The 17,931-nt window shown below is 45.2% G+C and overlaps 1 protein-coding gene across 1 annotated transcript in view; it reads right to left on the bottom strand.

The window, feature by feature from the left end:
- Positions 1 to 17,688, bottom strand: part of znf804a (zinc finger protein 804A) — a 524,329-nt gene extending 506,641 nt beyond the window's left edge. The window contains exon 1 of the mRNA XM_072477717.1: positions 17,217 to 17,688. Coding sequence (XP_072333818.1) covers positions 17,217 to 17,327 — 111 coding nt within the window. The 5' untranslated portion in view covers positions 17,328 to 17,688. The remainder of the gene's footprint in view (positions 1 to 17,216) is intronic.
- Positions 17,689 to 17,931: the final 243 nt, after the last annotated feature.

Genomic DNA, 17,931 nt, shown 5'->3' with positions numbered 1-17,931 from the left:
AGGTGTATAGAAAACCCCTAACAGGGTGACCTCTCCTTTCCTGTTTCTAACTTCAGCCCATACTACCTCAGTAGACGAGTCCTCATAAAACGTCCTTTCTGCCACCGTAATACTGTCCTTGACTAACAATGCCACCCCTCCCCCTCTTTTACCACCTTCCCTGAGGTTACTAAAATATTTAAACCCCGGCACTTGCAACAGCCATTCCAACAACCATGGCCAGCAGCAGATTACACAGCTCTAATCCAACCAAAAGATCCAGATGATATAATGTACTGGGAGCATAGTTCAAGCAGTTTTGTTAACAGTTGAATCTCAAGACTGTTTACCACCTGGAACACGACATCAGACTTTTCATGTCTTATGTGGAGGGATTTTTTTTTTTAAATTACCCCTACCTCTTCTTTGACGTTTTGAGTTGATTGTTTGCAGGGTTAAAGAAAAAAGATCGTTCAGGATGTCATAGAAAATTTGGCATTATCAACAAATATTCAAGATGATCGGAGCCCCGTATGATTTCAAATAGTGTAGTCCAGAAACATGTAGGGCGCGATTCTCCGAGCCCCGCGCCGGGCCGGAGAATCGCTGCAACCGCTCCACGACTCCCCGACGCCGGTGCGCGATTCTCCGAGGTGCGGAGAATCGGCGCCATTTGTGCCACTGCGTTTGACACGGCACCGGCTGCGGGCCGCTGGAATCGGCAGGGCCACCGATTCTCCGGCCTGGCCGAGCGGCCACGCGGGTACGGCAGAGTCCCGCCGGCACCGATCACCGCTGGTCGCTGCCGGCGGGAACTCTGCATAAAGGGTCGTGGGGCGGCCTGTGGGGTGGGGTACAGCGCTCCTTCACCATTGGGGGGACTCCGATGTGGTCTGGCCCGCGATCGGGGCCCACCAACAGGCGGGTCGGCCTCTCCCCCCCTGGGCTTACTTTGTTGCACGGCCAGCCCCTGAACCCCAACACCATGTTGAGTCGGGGCCAGTGTGCTGAAGAAGTCCCCCGCACATGCGCAGGTTGGCGCGGCCCAACTGCACATGCACCGATTGGCGCGGCGCCGGGAAGGGAGACTGGAGCGGCGTGAACCGCTCCAGCGCTGTGCTGGCCCCCTGTGGAGGACAGAATCGGTCATCCCCGTGCCCGTTTCGTGCCATCGTGAAACGCGACGGCGTTCACGACAGCGCAAACACTTGGTCTCGATTTTGGAAAATCGCCCCCGTAGTTTTTTTATATACAGAATCAATTGAAGCCCATTAATTCAGCAGTGTTAGCTCCTTTCAGGTCTTCAGTCTCTGAGATAAGAAGATCCACATCAATTAATGCAGTAATTAAAATTTATATTCAATTTCCATCATTGTCAGATATATAACAGTGAATTCATTAATTCTGATCTCCCAGTTTAGAGCCACGCACTTGTAAATTGGAGAAGGAATTCCAACACTAAAGTGTCAGTTCTCCAACACTTTGAGCACAAGGTAGCATCAATGAATTTGCACTGTTCCTTTTGTTGTATCAAAAGTGTTCCTCTCCCACATGTCTTTGTCAACCTCTGGTTTGATACACCTTAAATATTTTGTCCTGTTCACTGTTGTATCCCCTCATCCTGCTGTGAAATAACACTTGCTGTTATCTAATAGCACTGTTGGTGAACTTACAATACCATAAAAAATACAGCCAGTGGATAAATGAATTACAGGACGTTGCATTGAAACATGTCGATCAGAAAGATCACACATCTGCTCTGTCTAATCTCAGGCAGGAGAGCTGTGAGATAACTGCAATTCACTCATTGTCCCGTGGATCACATGCAGCGGTTCACATGTAAAGATTGGAAGATGTGACTGCCAATATCTCTAGAAGTTCAGCTCAGCACCAGCAAGTTCCTTCAGAAGAGGAGGCATAAGAAAATTGGAATAATATACATAATCATTACTTTAGTTTGTCTCCATTGACATTGCAAACTTCAGGGGCAGTATTTCTCGCTCTCACCAGGGCTAGGAATGGAGGCAAGCAGGTACTAAAAATAGCACCACCAGCCGACGAGTCAGTTCTCCAGTTCCATCCTGCCAACAACCAGTGGGTATCTGTTAGGACCAAATTTTGGAGGCCATTCAGCCTCTCGACCCTCGCAGTTGGCTGGGGCCAGTTTAGCTGCCTGTAGGTGGCCTCCCAGTGGCAGACCAAGGCTCTGGGCAGATTTAGAGTCCCTCTCTGCCTTCCTGGGCTCAGCAGCAGCTCCGGACCACCCTGTGGAAAGGCTCCCATCAATTACCCCCCACCCCACCCCATCACAATACTGATGGCCTAGCTGCGAAAGCCTTTTTGAAGTTTGAGAAAGGTGAAAATTCAGGCCTAAAAGGGGCGTGGACTCCACAAAATGCCATGGAATTGTGATCATTTCAGGGACGCGTAAATTATTATGGGAAGTTTATTCCAAATGTGGCCACCCTGCTGGCACCTATTCATGCCTTGTTGAAAAAAACCCAGAAATGGGTTTGAGGAGCTCCACAGGACAAGGCATTCGCAGGAGTGAAGAGGCGGCTGTCATCCTCCCAGCTGCTGGCCCACTATGATCCATCCCGGCCACTTGTCCACACCTCTAATGCCTCTCCATGCTATTCCAAAGATGGGATGATGGTGCAGAACCATGGAAGATGCGACTCACACTCCGCTAGATTTAAAAAGAAAGCTTGGCTGTGATAAAAAAAATTCCCTAAATCAGTCTATGGGTGACACTTTTATGTTATCACAGACCATAATCGACTGCTGGACCTCTTTAAGGAGGACAAATGGATTCCTCCCATTGCCTCGGCCCGGATTCAGCGCTGGGCTCTATTGCTGGCTGTATATGAATCCAGATTTCAACATCGGGTAGGGGTCCAGATAGTAAATGCTGACACCCTCAGGCATTTACCAGAATGTTGTCTGGTATGGAGGGCATTAGCTATGAGGAGAAGTTGAATAAACTCGGTTTGTTCTCACTGGAACGACGGAGGTTGAGGGGCAACCTGATAGAAGGTCATAGACAGAGTGGATAGTCAGAGGCTTTTCCCCAGGGTAGAGGGGTCAATTACTAGGGGGCATAGGTTTAAGGTGCGAGGGGCAAGGTTCAGAGTAGAGGTACGAGGCAAGTTTTTTACACAGAGGGTAGTGGGTGCCTGGAACTCGCTACCGGAGGAGGTGGTGGAAGCAGGGACGATAGTGACATTTAAGGGGCATCTTGACAAATACATGAATAGGATGGGAATAGAGGGATACGGACCCAGGAATTGTAGAAGATTGTAGTTTAGTCGGGCAGCATGGTCAGCACGGGCTTGGCGGGCCTAAGGGCCTGTTCCTCTGCTGTACTTTTCTTTGTTCTTTGCCTGTGAAGCCCCTGTCTCCACCAGTGGCGGACAAAGTTGTGGCAACTTTGAACTTCATGGATACTCTTCCACTAACAGCCACACAGATTTGTACGTGGATGCAAAGCGATCCCACATTGGCGAATCTTCGCCACATGTTTCTACATGGCAGATTACAAGAAAACCCCGCCCCCTCCTCCCCCCACCCCCCAGCAGCCCTATGTCCTAAACAGCAGGAACTGTGCATCGAAGAAGACATCCTCCTGTGGGGAGCTTGAGTGGTCATCCTGCGTAGCCAGGCTAGGAATTGCTCCTGCAGGACTTGCACAGGGGTCTTCAAAAATGAAGTTGTTGGCACAAAGTTATGTCTGGTGGCCAAGGGTCGATGGTGACATCGATCGAGTTGTGAGAAAATTCCTGGCATGTCAGGAGCACAAAAAACTCCTTCCTTCGGCCTCTCTTCACACCTGGAATGACCAGTGTGCCCCTGGGTAAGGCTGCTTGCGGACTTCGCTGGATCTTTCCTGCAGTCCCTGGGTGGGATTCTGTGATCCTGAGGCTAAGTGTTGACGCCGTCGGAAGCGTTTCCCGACGGCGTCAAGGCGGCCTCAGGATCAGCAATTCTGGCCCCTACAGGGGGCCAGCATGGGCCTGGAGCGACCCATGCCGCTCCAGCTGCTGATCCCGGCTTCAACTGGGCACCGTGGGGTCCGCGCATGCGCAGTGGCACCGAAGTCGACGCGCGCATGTGCAGTGGCACCAGTGCCAACGCATGCATGCGCTGTGGCTCCCTCCTCCCTTCTCCGCGCCGGCCTCGACGCCAAATGGCGTAGGGTTACGGGGACTGTCGTGGAAGAAAGGGCCGGCATCGGTGGGCCCCGATCGGGCCAGGCCACAACGGAGGCCCATCCCCGGGGACGAACCCCCCTCCCTCCCCCAAAGGCCGCCCCCGGACCCTTCCACGCCGACCACGCCAGCGCCAATGGCGCCGATTCTCCGTTCTGTGGAGAATCGCATCCCGGCATCGGCCCGGCGTGATTCGCGCCGGTCGCAGCAATTCTCCGGCCCTGGGCTGAAAGAATCCTGCCCCCTGTTTTTAATCTTTGCGAACACTCATTCTAAGTGGCTGGACTTGCGTGGAAAAATTAAGGTGCTCGTTTAGCACCCATGGGATTACTGAGGTGATGGTCACTGATAACAGCACCCCGTTAACTAGCGAGGGGTTCTCCACATTCGCACATATGAACAGGATAAGGCACATCTGGACCGTCCCGTACCACCCATCCTCAAATAGCTTGGCCGAACGGGCAGTAAAAACATTCAAAAGGGGCATGCAAAAGGAAACCACAAGCTCCCTGGACACGCGACTGGCGAGATTCCTTTTTCATTAAACACCATGCCGTATGTCAGGACAGGGTAGCATTGGCGGAGCTGCTGCTGGCTCAGCGCCTCAGAACCCGATTAAGCCTGACTTTACCAAATTTGGGCAGAAAAGTTGAGCTGCAGCAAGAGATGCAGCAAAAGTATCATGACCACAGGGTGCCAGGGAGGAATTGTCAGCCGGGGACCGTTGTTTACATCTGGAACTTCGGAGATGGTGCTCTCTGGCTCCCAGGGATTTTGCTGGGGAAAACAGGGCTTACAAGATCTTACAAGATCAAGACCCAAGGGAAGACCTTGCGGAAACACGCTGACCACCTGAAGAGACGAAAGCCCACCTCAAAGGACATCCATTCAGGGATGTTAGTACCTCCACCTCCTCAGGAACCACTCCTTAACCAAGGCGTGAAAACCACCGTGGACCGATACTCAAACCATCAGGATGATGATGACTTGGGCTCGGAGATGGACACCGAATTGTCCACACCGACAGACGATGTTGTCTCCGGGGCCGAAACCCCAGCAATAGCCCTCCGGAGGTCATCTCGGAAAAGGCGGCCTACAAAGCGTTATACGCCAGCTACTCCAGACCCACCGGTGGAAACACAACCAAATGAAAAGCGCCGAAGGAGGCCTTCTCAGTTTGTGGCAGAGGAGAAAATTTCGGACTTGGGGGGGGAAGGTGTAATATTCCCCACGAGACCCATGGGGATACCCTGATTAATCTCCCCGTGGGATCTGTAGGATATGAGCTTCCCCGCTAGTGGGTGGTCGGTCCAGCTGGATCTCATAAAAACCCTGTATAAAGGCTGGCCTGGACAGGGACTGGTATGTTGGTTGTCCCAACAGGACTGAACTGTGTAAATAGTCCACTGCCACAGGCAGACTTTTTTTGACCTTGATTAAGCCAATGTTCACCTTACTGTTCGGCTTCCTGGGTCTTAGTACCCTCCCTCACCCCGTTTGCTACCCCAATCCCGACCCTCATCCCTCCCATCTCTCCACCTTCACCCCATCCCCTCTACTGCCCCATCTTCACCCCATCCTCTCTCTCCCCCAACTTCATCCCACCCCCTCCCCTTCACCTCATCTCTCTCCTCCCCTCATTCCCTCTCCTTTCCTACACCCCATCCACACCCTCAATCCCCACCCTAACCCACCCCTTTCCACAATTCCCACCCTCACCCCATTCCCCCCTTACCCCATTTCCCCTCATCCCATTCCTCCCTCACCCCATCCCCTCCCTCACCCCATCCCCTCCTGTCCCCCTTACCCCATCCCCTCCCCTACCCTCACCCCATCCCTTCCCCTAAGGATTGAGAATCGCTTCCTGATTTGCACTCCCAAAGTGCAAATCAGGTGCAATTCAGCTCTTGCAGAAGTAGTCTCCCAAACAAAGAATCCTGCCCAGACAGTTGAAAAATGTATGCTTCCTCAATAAGTGGGCGGCACCTTTAGAAATGATCCACTAAATGTGGGAGGTGGAATAAACAAAACCCTTTGTTTACAGTATAATCATTTTATAGCCGTTATTTATTCACAAATGAAATGCAAAATACTGTAATACTTAAGAGGGGAGCAGGTGTCGCTGTCATCAGACATTTCCTTGTGATGTTCTCCCATGAAATTTCAATGGAGTGACAGCTGTGACATGTGTTGTACTGAACGTACATCCAGTCACAACAATATTGTTTACATCAGTGAAGGTCTCAATGTCGACGTTCATGTGAAATACAGACCTGAAGTGTCGACGGCCCCTGTATGACATGCATAAAAGAGTAAAACAAAGTTTCATCACTTGAACAAAGGTATGATGTTAAATATGCAAAGATTGCTTTGCATTATGCACGAGTTCGAGGAAGAAGAATATGAAATGGGTCATATTAAACAGCATCTTAATTATATGATGGCAAAGCTGTATGGGTGGAACACAAGAAGCATGAATCAACCATGTGACTTCCACATCCATAAGTGCAGTTTAACATGAAAATGAATCAAACCTGATTCAGGTATTTAACTGTATGCAACTGAACTAATATTTTACCATGTCATTAGTAAAGGGAACAGCTTTTTCCTAATTGAAATGGTAGATCCACCCATATGTGTGGAATAGGTCAATCTAAATCATAATCATAATCCCTGCAGAAACACTCAAAAGATTACCAGTTTCATTACAGACAGATACTAAAATTGAATAACATGTTCTGCTTTCATTTTGAACAATTTTGATTTTAAAAACCAGTATGTCAAAGTGATCATATTTTAAGGAAATTCAAAAATAAACAAGCCATCAACTTTTCTCACACTGCATTATTTTTCTTCTTTTATGAACACATCTGGATAAGATCCATTTCTGTTCAAAAAACTAAGCCTATGTAACAATTGCGGTATGACCAGCAGTTACAAATAGAAATAGCCCATGGTCGGCACGGGCTTGGAGGGCCGAAGGGCCTGTTCCTGTGCTGTACTTTTCTTTGTTCTTTGTGTAACGGTCATTATTCCAAATTCATTCATTTTATTATGTGTTTGACTTTAGTTTGGTCATACTTTGGTATTGCTGACTGTTTCAGAACAAGAGCATCATGATGCAGGATAATCACATCTGTCAAATTAACTAAGATAATTAAACAATAATGGACATCAGTTTGAATTGTGCCAAAGAACTTAGAACAGGTCACTCGTGTGAGGGACAAAGTCACAAAATGAGTCCTCTAATTAACGTAAATATTTGTAATTCTCTGCCAAGTACACATGCAAATATATATTATTAATCTGTTTAACGGTTGCCTTCTTCCCATTGTTGTCTTCCCCTTTTTGATGTTATGGATTCCATCTAGCTTGAGCACGACAATGTATTTATAATAATATTTACTGCACAGCTCTCCAAGAATGACCATTATAGCCTTCCAAAGAATATCTGAGCACATCATTGAAATAAAAGAATAATTTTAGTCACTTTTCTCTGCCTTTCTACCTCAGAGTAACAACTGGTCTATTTGGTCTCTGGTCTCTAAACAGGAGATTTTGCATTTGAAGGCTTCAATCTTTGAGGCCTTGTGTATTGCCTGCTGCGGTAACAGACTGTTATGCAAGAGCATTATCAACAGTGCAAAGACATGCTAATATCTTTAAAGTCTAACATTTGGGCAGCACGGTAGCACACATGGCTAGAACTGTGGCTTCACAGCACCAGGGTTCCAGGTTCGAGTCCCTGCTGGGTCAATATCTGTGCAGAGTCTGCACGTTCTCCCCGTGTCTGCGTGGGTTTCCTCCGGGTGCTCCGGTTTCCTCCCACAGTCCAAAGACATGCAGGTTAGGTGGATTGGCCATGTTAAATTGCCCTTAGTGTCCAAAAAGGTTAGGAGGGGTTATTGGATTATGGAGATAGGGTGGAAGTGAGGGCTGTCAGAAATTACCTGGACCGGATGGATAAATCATCTGGACCTGATGGACTACACCACAAGGTTCTAAACAAATAGCTGAGGAGATTGTGGAGGCATTGGTGGTGATTTTTCAGGAATCAACGGAGGCAGGAAAGGTCCCAGAGGACAGGAAAGTGGCTAATGTAACACCACTGTTTAAGAAGGGAGGGAAGCAGAAGACGGGAAATTATAGGCTGGTTAGCCTGACTTCGGTCATTGGTGAGATTTTAGAGTCTGTTATTAATGGTAAAATAGGACTGAGTCAGCACGGCTTCGTCAAGGGCAGGTCATGTCTGACAAATCTGTTCGAGTTCTTTGAGGAGGTAACAAAAAAGTTAGACAAAGGAGAACCAGTGGACGTGATTTATTTAGATTTCCCGAAGGCCTTTAAAAAGGTGCCGCATGGGAGATTGTTAAATACGTTAAGAGCCCATGAAAAAATGAAAATTGCTTATTGTCAGAAGTAAGCTTCAAATGAAGTTACTGTGAAAAGCCCCTAGTCGCCACATTCCGGCACCTGTTCGGGGAGGCTGTTACGGGAGTTTAGAAGGATGAGGGGGATCTTATTGAAACTTACAGGATACTGCGAGGCCTGGATAGAATGGATGTGGAGAGGAAGTTTTCACTTGTAGGAAAAACTAGAACCAGAGGGCACAATCTCAGATTAAATGGACAAAACTTTAAAACAGAGATGAGGAGGAATTTCTTTAGCCAGAGGGTGGTGAATCTGTGGAACTCTTTGCCGCAGAAGGCTGTGGAGGCCAAATCACTGTGTCTTGAAGATAGAGATATATAGCTTCTTGATCAATAAGGGGATCAGGGGCTATGTTGAGAAGGCAGGAGAATGGGTTGAGAAAAATATCAGCCATGGTTGAATGGCGGAGCAGACTCGATGGCCTAATTCTGCTCCTTTGGTCTTATGGTCCTATGGTCCTAACCCAGTATGTATTGCCATTACATTTGAGTGTCTAAAACTCACTTTAAAGAAAAGGTACAACATAAGAGGATGACCGAAGATTTAAAGAGAATAAGACATTTTTTAAAAATCAAGCATGCTGATTTAAGCATACATAATCCACACACCAATGTGATTGTTTCCTTAAAATTTGATTTAATTGTTCAAATATATTTCTTGCAAATAGCACTAATGCAGCTTCCTAATGTACTAAAGAAGAGCATAAAAGATGGAGCTACCTTCGTTTTGCATAGCTCATTTTAATTCACTCATTTGGACTTCAATATTTGGGCTTCGTTAATTCAGAAATCCATGTTGGGTCTTACTGCTTGTGTAAGAGTATACAAATGTAATTAATGCTGAATAAATTAAATGATGGACAGATGTTATTTAAGATTATTAAAACATGTATAAAGATGGATTTAGTTTATTCCACATTTAGAAAAAGATTATGCAGCAACTTGTAGATGCTGCCACATCCATCACAGGCACTTTGACTTTCTGACTAAAGCAGCCTTGAAGGGATTGTTCCACTGAATTTAAAGTGATTTGTACTGATATTGTTATGTCTAGTTATTTGAAGCAGTGCTCGTGTCCATTCTGTCCAAAACAAATTCCAAAATTTGTTTGGAAGAGTTGTTCTTATGTGGGTCCAGATTTGCTCAGGGTGAAGATCCTGAGTTCCAACTCACTCAGCGACGTAGGTGGCCATGGAAGGAATATTAATGTGGCCTAAAACAGGTGATCAACTCAGAAAGACTTTCAAACACCTGACACCATTCTCCAAAGGGGAAGACAGTATGAAGTCAAGCGTAGCAATAACAGGTGCCAGCCAGACTCTAGCTCTTCTCTTTCAAGAAAATAGGTACCATGCAAATGTAATTACTCCAGATGGAAAAATTCAAATATAGAAGCAGTGTTTGGCATGATTAATATTTAGCTTTTCTATGAACTGATCTATGAATCTTGAAATATTTTATTTGTCTCACATCATAGGAAAAGAATGCAAAAATAAGGGAACTTTTACATGAGATCCTCCTGTATACTTTTATCAGGAGGCAGTCACACCCTTAAGTTAAGTAATGCTTCAGTGGTGGTCGATGGTCAGCGGGACGGGGGCATGACTGGGAGTTGGGTAGCATTGGGAATCCAGCAGAGAGAAATGAGGGAGTCTAGGTTTTAGTATTTGCCCATGATTGAGCTTCCCCATTGCACCCGGCGCCGATCCAGGAGCAACGGGTGACTCACACGCCAGCACTAAATTGGGCAGCACGCGGGCTCACTCCGCCTGGCCCGATCTAGGTCTTTCCCTCACTGGCCGAAATCTAAGGGCCGCACGGTAGCACAATGGTTAACACTGTTGCTTCACAGTGCCAGGGTCCCAGGTTCGATTCCTGGCTTGGGTCACTGTCTGTGAGGAGTCTACACGTTCTCCCAGTGTCTGCATGTGTTTCCTCCGGGTGCTCCTGTTTCCTCCCACAAGTCCCGAAAGACGTGCTTGTTAGGTGAATTGGACATTCTGAATTCTCCCTTTGTGTACCCGAACAGGCGCCGGAATGTGGCGCCTAGGGGATTTTCACAGTAACTTCATCAGTAACTTAGTGTGAGTGTAAGCCTACTTGTGACACGAATACAGATAAATATTATTATCCAAATCTTTAAATGAGCCATTAATAATCGGACGCCGGATTCACACAGCGCGCGGAACTCAACGACTCAATGGGAGATCTCACTAGGGCGCCTTTTAGACTCCAGGGAGGAGAGACTTTCTGCTCCAGACTCCGGAGAGGGCAGGCAGTCTGACAGGGCCCCGGGAGGATTGGCTGGCTGCCGGGGCCCCGGGACGAGGGGCTGTCTGCTAGGGCATCGGAGAGGATTGGCTATATGCCGAGGCCTCAGGGAGAAGAAACTGTCTGCCAAGGACAAAGAGAAGGAAGTGCTGTCTGCCAGAGACCACGGGGAGGAGGGCTGTCTGTGTGGGCCTCGGAGAGGGGAGGTCTTCCAGAGGCCCTGTAGCAGAGGATATGTCTGCCAGGGGCTCTAGGGAGGAGGGGCGGTGTGCCAGGGACCCAGGGGAGGAGGGCTGGCTGTCTGGTGCCCCGGGGTGAAGGAGCTGTTGGGGTAGAGGACCATATGACCTTGGAGACCTCAGGCAAGTGCCGTTCAGCACTGGTCTCCACAAATGGGGACCAGATGCAGTGGCACTGGTTGGGATCTCCCAGGGGATCGGAGGGCCCAGTTGCATACCATCTGGGCAGGGTGGCACCCTGGCCCTGTGGTGCCATCTGGACACCCTGACAGTGAACAGCCAGGAACCATGGCACTGCCACCTTGGAGGCAACTTGGCACTGCCAAGGTGCCCATGTGGCACTGCCAGGTGGCAGAGCCACTGGCAGGGTACCAGGCTGGCACTGCCAAGGTGTCAAAGTGGTAATTTTCACACAACGGGGATTGGGCCAGGGGGTGCCCTGCGTGGAGTGGGGGGGGTTAGTGCGGGTTGATTGAGGACCCTCTTTTATGTGAGTTGAGGCATGGAAGGGTTTCAGTGGTTGGGTTGGCGACTTGGGGACTCAGATTTTAAAATGGCGTCTCGATCTCTCGCTTAACTGAGGAAGTCCGGCAAGCAGAGTTCCTCTGTGGAGAGAACGGGGCTAAGTGCGGCCTTGGTCGTGTGTTTCCAGCTAAGGCGAGAAAACCAGCATGCAGCTTTCAGGCTGCACAGTCTGATTACTTCACCAGATTTCTGCGCAGAGAAAATGAACAGCCATCATGCTGACAGAGTGCGGCCTGAAAAAGCCGGAGCCCCGATTTCCAATAGGCAATACTCACACATAGAGAGACTCTCCCCATGGACATGGGGGACCTCCCCCCCTGCAGACAAAGACCACCCACCCCAACCCAGACACAGGAAAAGCTCCCTTGATACGCACAAGGGGAACTCTCCCCAACTGATAACTGGAACAATCCCCACCCCTCAATGAATCTCCCCAGAGGTGCCCCAGCACTGCCCCCTGGCCAGTGTACAGCCCAGGCATGTCCCTCCCCTCGGGGGCTGTACTTAGCTGTGTGCCCCCAGTGGGTTCCCTTTGCCAGATTCCCATTTTTAAAAAGCAGTTGTAAATCTCACCAACGTAACATCACTTTGACGAGGGTGGAATTCCTAATGTGGGGAGACAATATGGCGAGGAAGCCCGCTAATTATATTTAATTGTATTGAAATGATGTTCCCAACCTTCCTGAGCATGGGAACCTTGTTATGTCACCAGCAGGGATTGGGTAGAATGGGAAAACAAGACCTTGTCAGTGAGATCTTTGTTTTCCAAATCTCACGATAATTTCCACCTGTGTCTCCTTTGGCACGGGTGTAAAATTGCGGCAACTCCGTATTAAAGTTTCAAACTGAAGCTTATTCACCCAATTGGAAAGCTTACACAGTAATAATGTATTCATGACGTTAATTTTTTCGAAAAGCACTGTTTGGAAGAAATTATCCAAAATATTTTGTAATTTGATAACATGGATTTGAATAGAGCGGAAAGACAGTGAGCAACATTTTCAATACTTTCATTGACCCTTGTGTTTAAAAATAAACCGACTATTTTTCCTGAATATAAACTAAACTCAATGTTACATGAGATTATGAGGTTTTGAGCGAGAGGAAGGATTAGCTAAATGATATAATTGGTCAAAACAGTTTTAAATTACTCTCACAGGACATACCCTGAATGAGGAGTAAATTGTGCACCTTCTTCACTGTTGTGAACGTTGCTGATATCTGGGCAGCACAGTAGCGCATGTGGCTAACACTGTGGCTTCACAGCACCAGGGTCCCAGGTTCAATCACTGTCTTTGCGGAGTCTGCACGTTCTCCCTGTGTGCGTGGGTTTTCTCCAGGGTGCTCCGGTTTCCTCCCACAGTCCAAAGATGTGCAAGGTTAGGTGGATTGGCCATGCTAAATTGCCCTGAGTGTCCAAAAAGGTTTGGAGGGTTTAGTGGGTTTTGGGGATAGGGTGGAAGTGAGGGCTTAAGTGGGTCAATGCAGACTCAATGGATCGAATGGCCACCTTCTGCACTGTATGTTCTATGTATCTCAGAAGAGCCACATTGGAGTATACATTTATCATAAACAGTTTAATGCAGGAAAATGATAGGTATTAGCATCAGGCTGTTCCCTTTCATTTCCCCTCGTTTCATCTTTCCTTGGTCTCTGGAATTCTTGAATGTTCCTCCAAATGGGAGAAAAGGATAGTTTAGGTTCCACAATTTACTATAATGAATATATACACACCATTATTTTGAGCAAGGTGAGTTGGCCAATCTTAGTTTTCACCTTTTTTCAGGACGACGAGACACTTTTCTATGTAGTGCACAATCTAACAACTCAAAGTAGAACACACAAGATTCATTCAATTGGCATAAATTATTATGAATGGCCCTGTCCTAGAATGTCCAATCTTCTAACGGAGATAGGCCTCTCAAATAACTCAGTTAATGAGCCACATGTCAATACTGTGTTTTTTTTTTAAAAGGAACAAGTTTTGCAGATTCTCCTCTGCAATTTTACATTCAATCATAAAACCCTTTGAATAAACTCTATATATAGATTGTTGAAGCATGCCAAATCCAGTGGTAATCATTACTAAAAGCACTAGCTGAGTGTGCACTCTGCAATCGAGATAGAATTCAATGTGCATTATTGCAGCACATGAAAAATACCATTTAGCAGTCTGTGTCTTGCGCTGTTTTTAAAATGTTCTGTTTGGCCACAAAATGCATCTCATCTTGCTAACTGCTGCCACAGTCTGGTAGCTTTTCAAAGTACAGGCTTCTGTTTTCAAATCATGACTTCCTTTCTCGGTTCGTTTTTAATGAAAATAATTATAGTGTAGGTGCATTATGTAAATGTTAAATGTTTATTCATTCACCAGTGCACACAAATAATTAAATAACTAGATGTTAAATCTTATCTCTTCCATAGAATGCATGCCTCAAACCCCTTTGACCTAATGAAGCTGATACAAGTCTTTTGTGCAATATCAAAACAACATTAAAACACAGAGCCTTCCCAGTGTATTAAACATCTGTTCTGGAATGCTCTTTTAGTATTATACCTTTATGAAAAAATATAATTGCAAATACTTCTGACCATATCAGAATTGTTTAATATTCACATAATGAATGGAAACCTCAAGATGACAAATGGCAACTGCATTTATAACACAAAACTGGCTAAAATGACAATTCTACTCAAATTAATGGTACCACTGTCTGCCTTGATGGTAATACTCTGGAAATTAAGGTGTTCTTCTGAGAATAGGAACGCAAGTCGGCCATTGATCCCCTCAAATCTATTTTGCTATTCAACCAGATAGTTGCGAATTTGCACCTCAATTCCATTTACCCACCTGGGTTCCAGATCCTGTCCTGGAAAACTCTCTCAATCTCAGTTTTGAAAGTGCAATTTGCCCAACACCATCGTCCTTTGGGGAACAAGTTCCAAATTTCCAAAAATCTTTAATGTAAAAATGGGCTTCCTAATTTCACTCTTAAATGATTTAACTGGAAATTTAAGATTTTGGTACCTTGTTTTAGATTACCTCAGCAGATGAAATAGCTTCTCTGTATTTATTCTATCAACTCTTGTATCATGTTAAACACCTCAAATAGTTTGCCTTTCAATCATCTAAACCCAAATGAATACAAGTAGAGTTTAGAATTTAACCCTTTATGCATTCTGGAGAGTCTGAGATCTGCATTACCCCGTTGTGATGCAGTGCCCAAAGCTGAAGGCAGTATTCCAGGGGAAGTCTCAGTGAAGGACAACTTCCTCTGTATTCCATTCTTCCTCCCCGTCCAACAGGGATAAAAGTCAACACTCCATTATCTTTTCCTTCTTCTGGGTCAAATGGATTTGCAGTCTTTGAAAGGTTAGAGGTTACAGAGGCCAAAGTATAGATTCAGAGTTGTTTAATGCCTTAGTTCTCAGCTTTGGCAATTTGCAGATTTATTCATCATTATTCTGAAGATGTGCACCTGTAATCTTTTTGGCATTCATCTTTGGCACTTTTTGCCATTTAAAATTTCCATGCATAATCAGGATTTATATCAGGATAAATTTTTGTGTAAGATCTTCCAGCGTTCGAACAGTTCGTATTTGGATTTGATATATTCAATTTAATCCATTCCAGGAATGATATATGTATCCTTTTAAGTTATAGCTTTGTTAGAGTCACAGAGGCATTACACTACAGAAGGAGGCCACTCAGCCCATCAAGTCCATGCTGGTTTTCTGTAGAGCAATACAATCAATCCCATTCCCCCGTGCTATCCTTCTATTCCGACAAGTTTATTTTCCTCAAGTGTCCATCCAATTTCCTTTTTAAATAATTTATTTTCTCTGCTTCCATCAGCCTAATAGGCAACGAGTTCCAGGAATATACAGATAACACATTTGATTCCTGAAATCTTTAATTACAATGTTTCTTGATTCACTGGTCATTATTAATCATGCTACTGACCCACAATCATTGAAAGCTTAGAAAATGTTCATACCTTCTGTTTCTCAAGATGTTCCATACTCCAGGCTATTTATTTCCTGGTATATTTTCAGAACTTGTACTGTTGAGTTATTGGCTTAAGTATGTAGTTTAAAGAACCAAATCACTGTCCTACAATCACAATGGTTTGTACATCTGCTTTTCCTTTGTTTATCCTCTGGTACATGTGCTAATAACATCTAAACACTGGCTGAGGGTGAATGAAACAATTGGTAGCTGTGAATAAGCTGCTCTGCGGCTCCTATGCAGAGTGAGCAACTCAATTTCCTAGCCCTTAAATAACTCATCATTTTATTATTCATCAGTCTTATCATCTAATTAAATGCTATTCTTGCAAAAAAATAATTTGAAAGCTTCATAGAAGTTCTGTTCTATCTTGTAGTTGCCGTGCTAATAAATAACTTTAGCTTTAACGTTAGTACTGCTTGCTAATCTTTTAGCATTTCTAAGTTTAAAGTAAACTCCTGAGTGGGGGAAATTATAGGCAAAAATAATTCCCAGTAGATTCATGTTTAGCTTTTGGCTCAATATTGGTTCTGCCAGAAACAAATTGTCAACTGAACGTGAAAGCTAGCTTGTTAATTTGCTAATCTTATTCTGTGTTATGAAATTGCAGTGAAACTATGATCAACTGTCTTGAGCTGCTCTTTCAATACAAAGTGATGCATAACTTTATTAAACTACCAAATTAGTCCAATATTGCGTGCTTGTGAAAAAGGCAGCATGAGATTCCACCAAACTGAACTGACTAACCCTGGTACTGTGACACATATTAGGAGACAAAATCTTCCTGAAAGCTGTTTCTAAGAGAATGCTATCAGATTTCCCTGCTGATTATTCCTTGTTCATGCTATCACCAGGAGCTTTTCACTTTCACCTCTCATTCCTTTGCAGTTCATCTCGTAATTAGGATGAAATAAATTTAGAACAGGCAGCAATCGAGCAGATAAGATGTTGGCAACTTGCACTAATTTCATACTGCTGTTGACAGGCAGCCTACTAATGGCAACAAATTGGAGGATTAAGGATGAGATGAGATGAAAATAACAAGAAATCTCAGTATGAACTAAGCATTGTTGCTATTTAGTTAACAGTAAAATAACAAATTGTTAAACGCAAGCCCTGCCATAAAATTGTCGAAATCCTGCAATCATGACAGGTGGTCGTAGGTGATTTGGAGAACTCAGAAAGCACTAAAGTGAGAGTGATTCAGCTAAAGAATTCTAAACAAGAGAATGACATGTCGTTACATTTTGCTGCATATTACTAGCATTTCTAAGCGACTATGTATTATATTTGATTGCTGCAATCTATTGATATCTTCAGTCATTGCAAGCAATCAATATGTACATCATCATTCTTTTTACTTCATTAACCCAAAAAGTACTGAGAAAATTTTAAAATAGTCATGCAATGGTTTAAATTTCACCCAGCACACAAATACATTTACGTTTTTATCACTATATACTGATTTTTTTTTTAACAACTAGATCAGCAAATAAACTTTAAACTGTCAACGATTAATCAACTTTCTGCAATAAGCTTAAAATAAGCTAAATACCAGTGTCTTGTTTCCATTCTTGCAGAGTGGGCCCCGAAAAACTCCCTTGATGTTTCTGAAATGACCATTGCTAAGGTGTGTGGAGCTGATGACAATATAGTAGCACGCCATATGATGCTGTAGCTCCCCATGCACAGTGCATACAGTTCAAGTGGACTGCAAACGAGAAGCCTCCTGATGATCTGAGCTGGGAACACACAGCACTCAATGAAAGCCGCTCTTCTTTTCTCTTGTTTCACACTGGCACATCAGCATAAGCAAATGAGGCATTAGCTAGTCATCTTTTCAGTCTACAGCTGATTCGTCCTGCTTAAAGCAGTGTGCCCAATCTCTTTGCATTTCTGCTGCACAAATGAGAATCCTAAGTCTCAGTCTATCACAGGCATAATATTATACACCACAAAGAGCTGCCGGTCCATCGCACTGGGCCAATGGCAGAAAGCCACTAGCCTAATACTGAAAGCTGTCGGAGAAGTACATATGTCACATGCTGCTTCTACACATTACTGACTCAGCCTCACAGAGCCCTGCACATGGCAAACCTCGTCCAACCAGCAGACAGCTGCAACAGCATTCATAAGAACGATTGGGAGATCGGTGCAGTTAAAAGAGTTTCATACAGATCAAGGCAAGAACATTTCCGAACTACCGTTTCACGCTGCGAACACATTACGAAACTCACTTTACAGCCCTTTAGTGGTTTATTATTTTACCT

Source organism: Scyliorhinus torazame, chromosome 2 (assembly GCF_047496885.1).
Source record: "Scyliorhinus torazame isolate Kashiwa2021f chromosome 2, sScyTor2.1, whole genome shotgun sequence".
In the NCBI taxonomy this organism is placed as follows: Eukaryota; Metazoa; Chordata; class Chondrichthyes; order Carcharhiniformes; family Scyliorhinidae; genus Scyliorhinus; species Scyliorhinus torazame.
The sequence above is the reverse complement of the archived record's forward strand: the minus strand, read 5'-3'. Positions and strand labels throughout refer to the sequence as shown.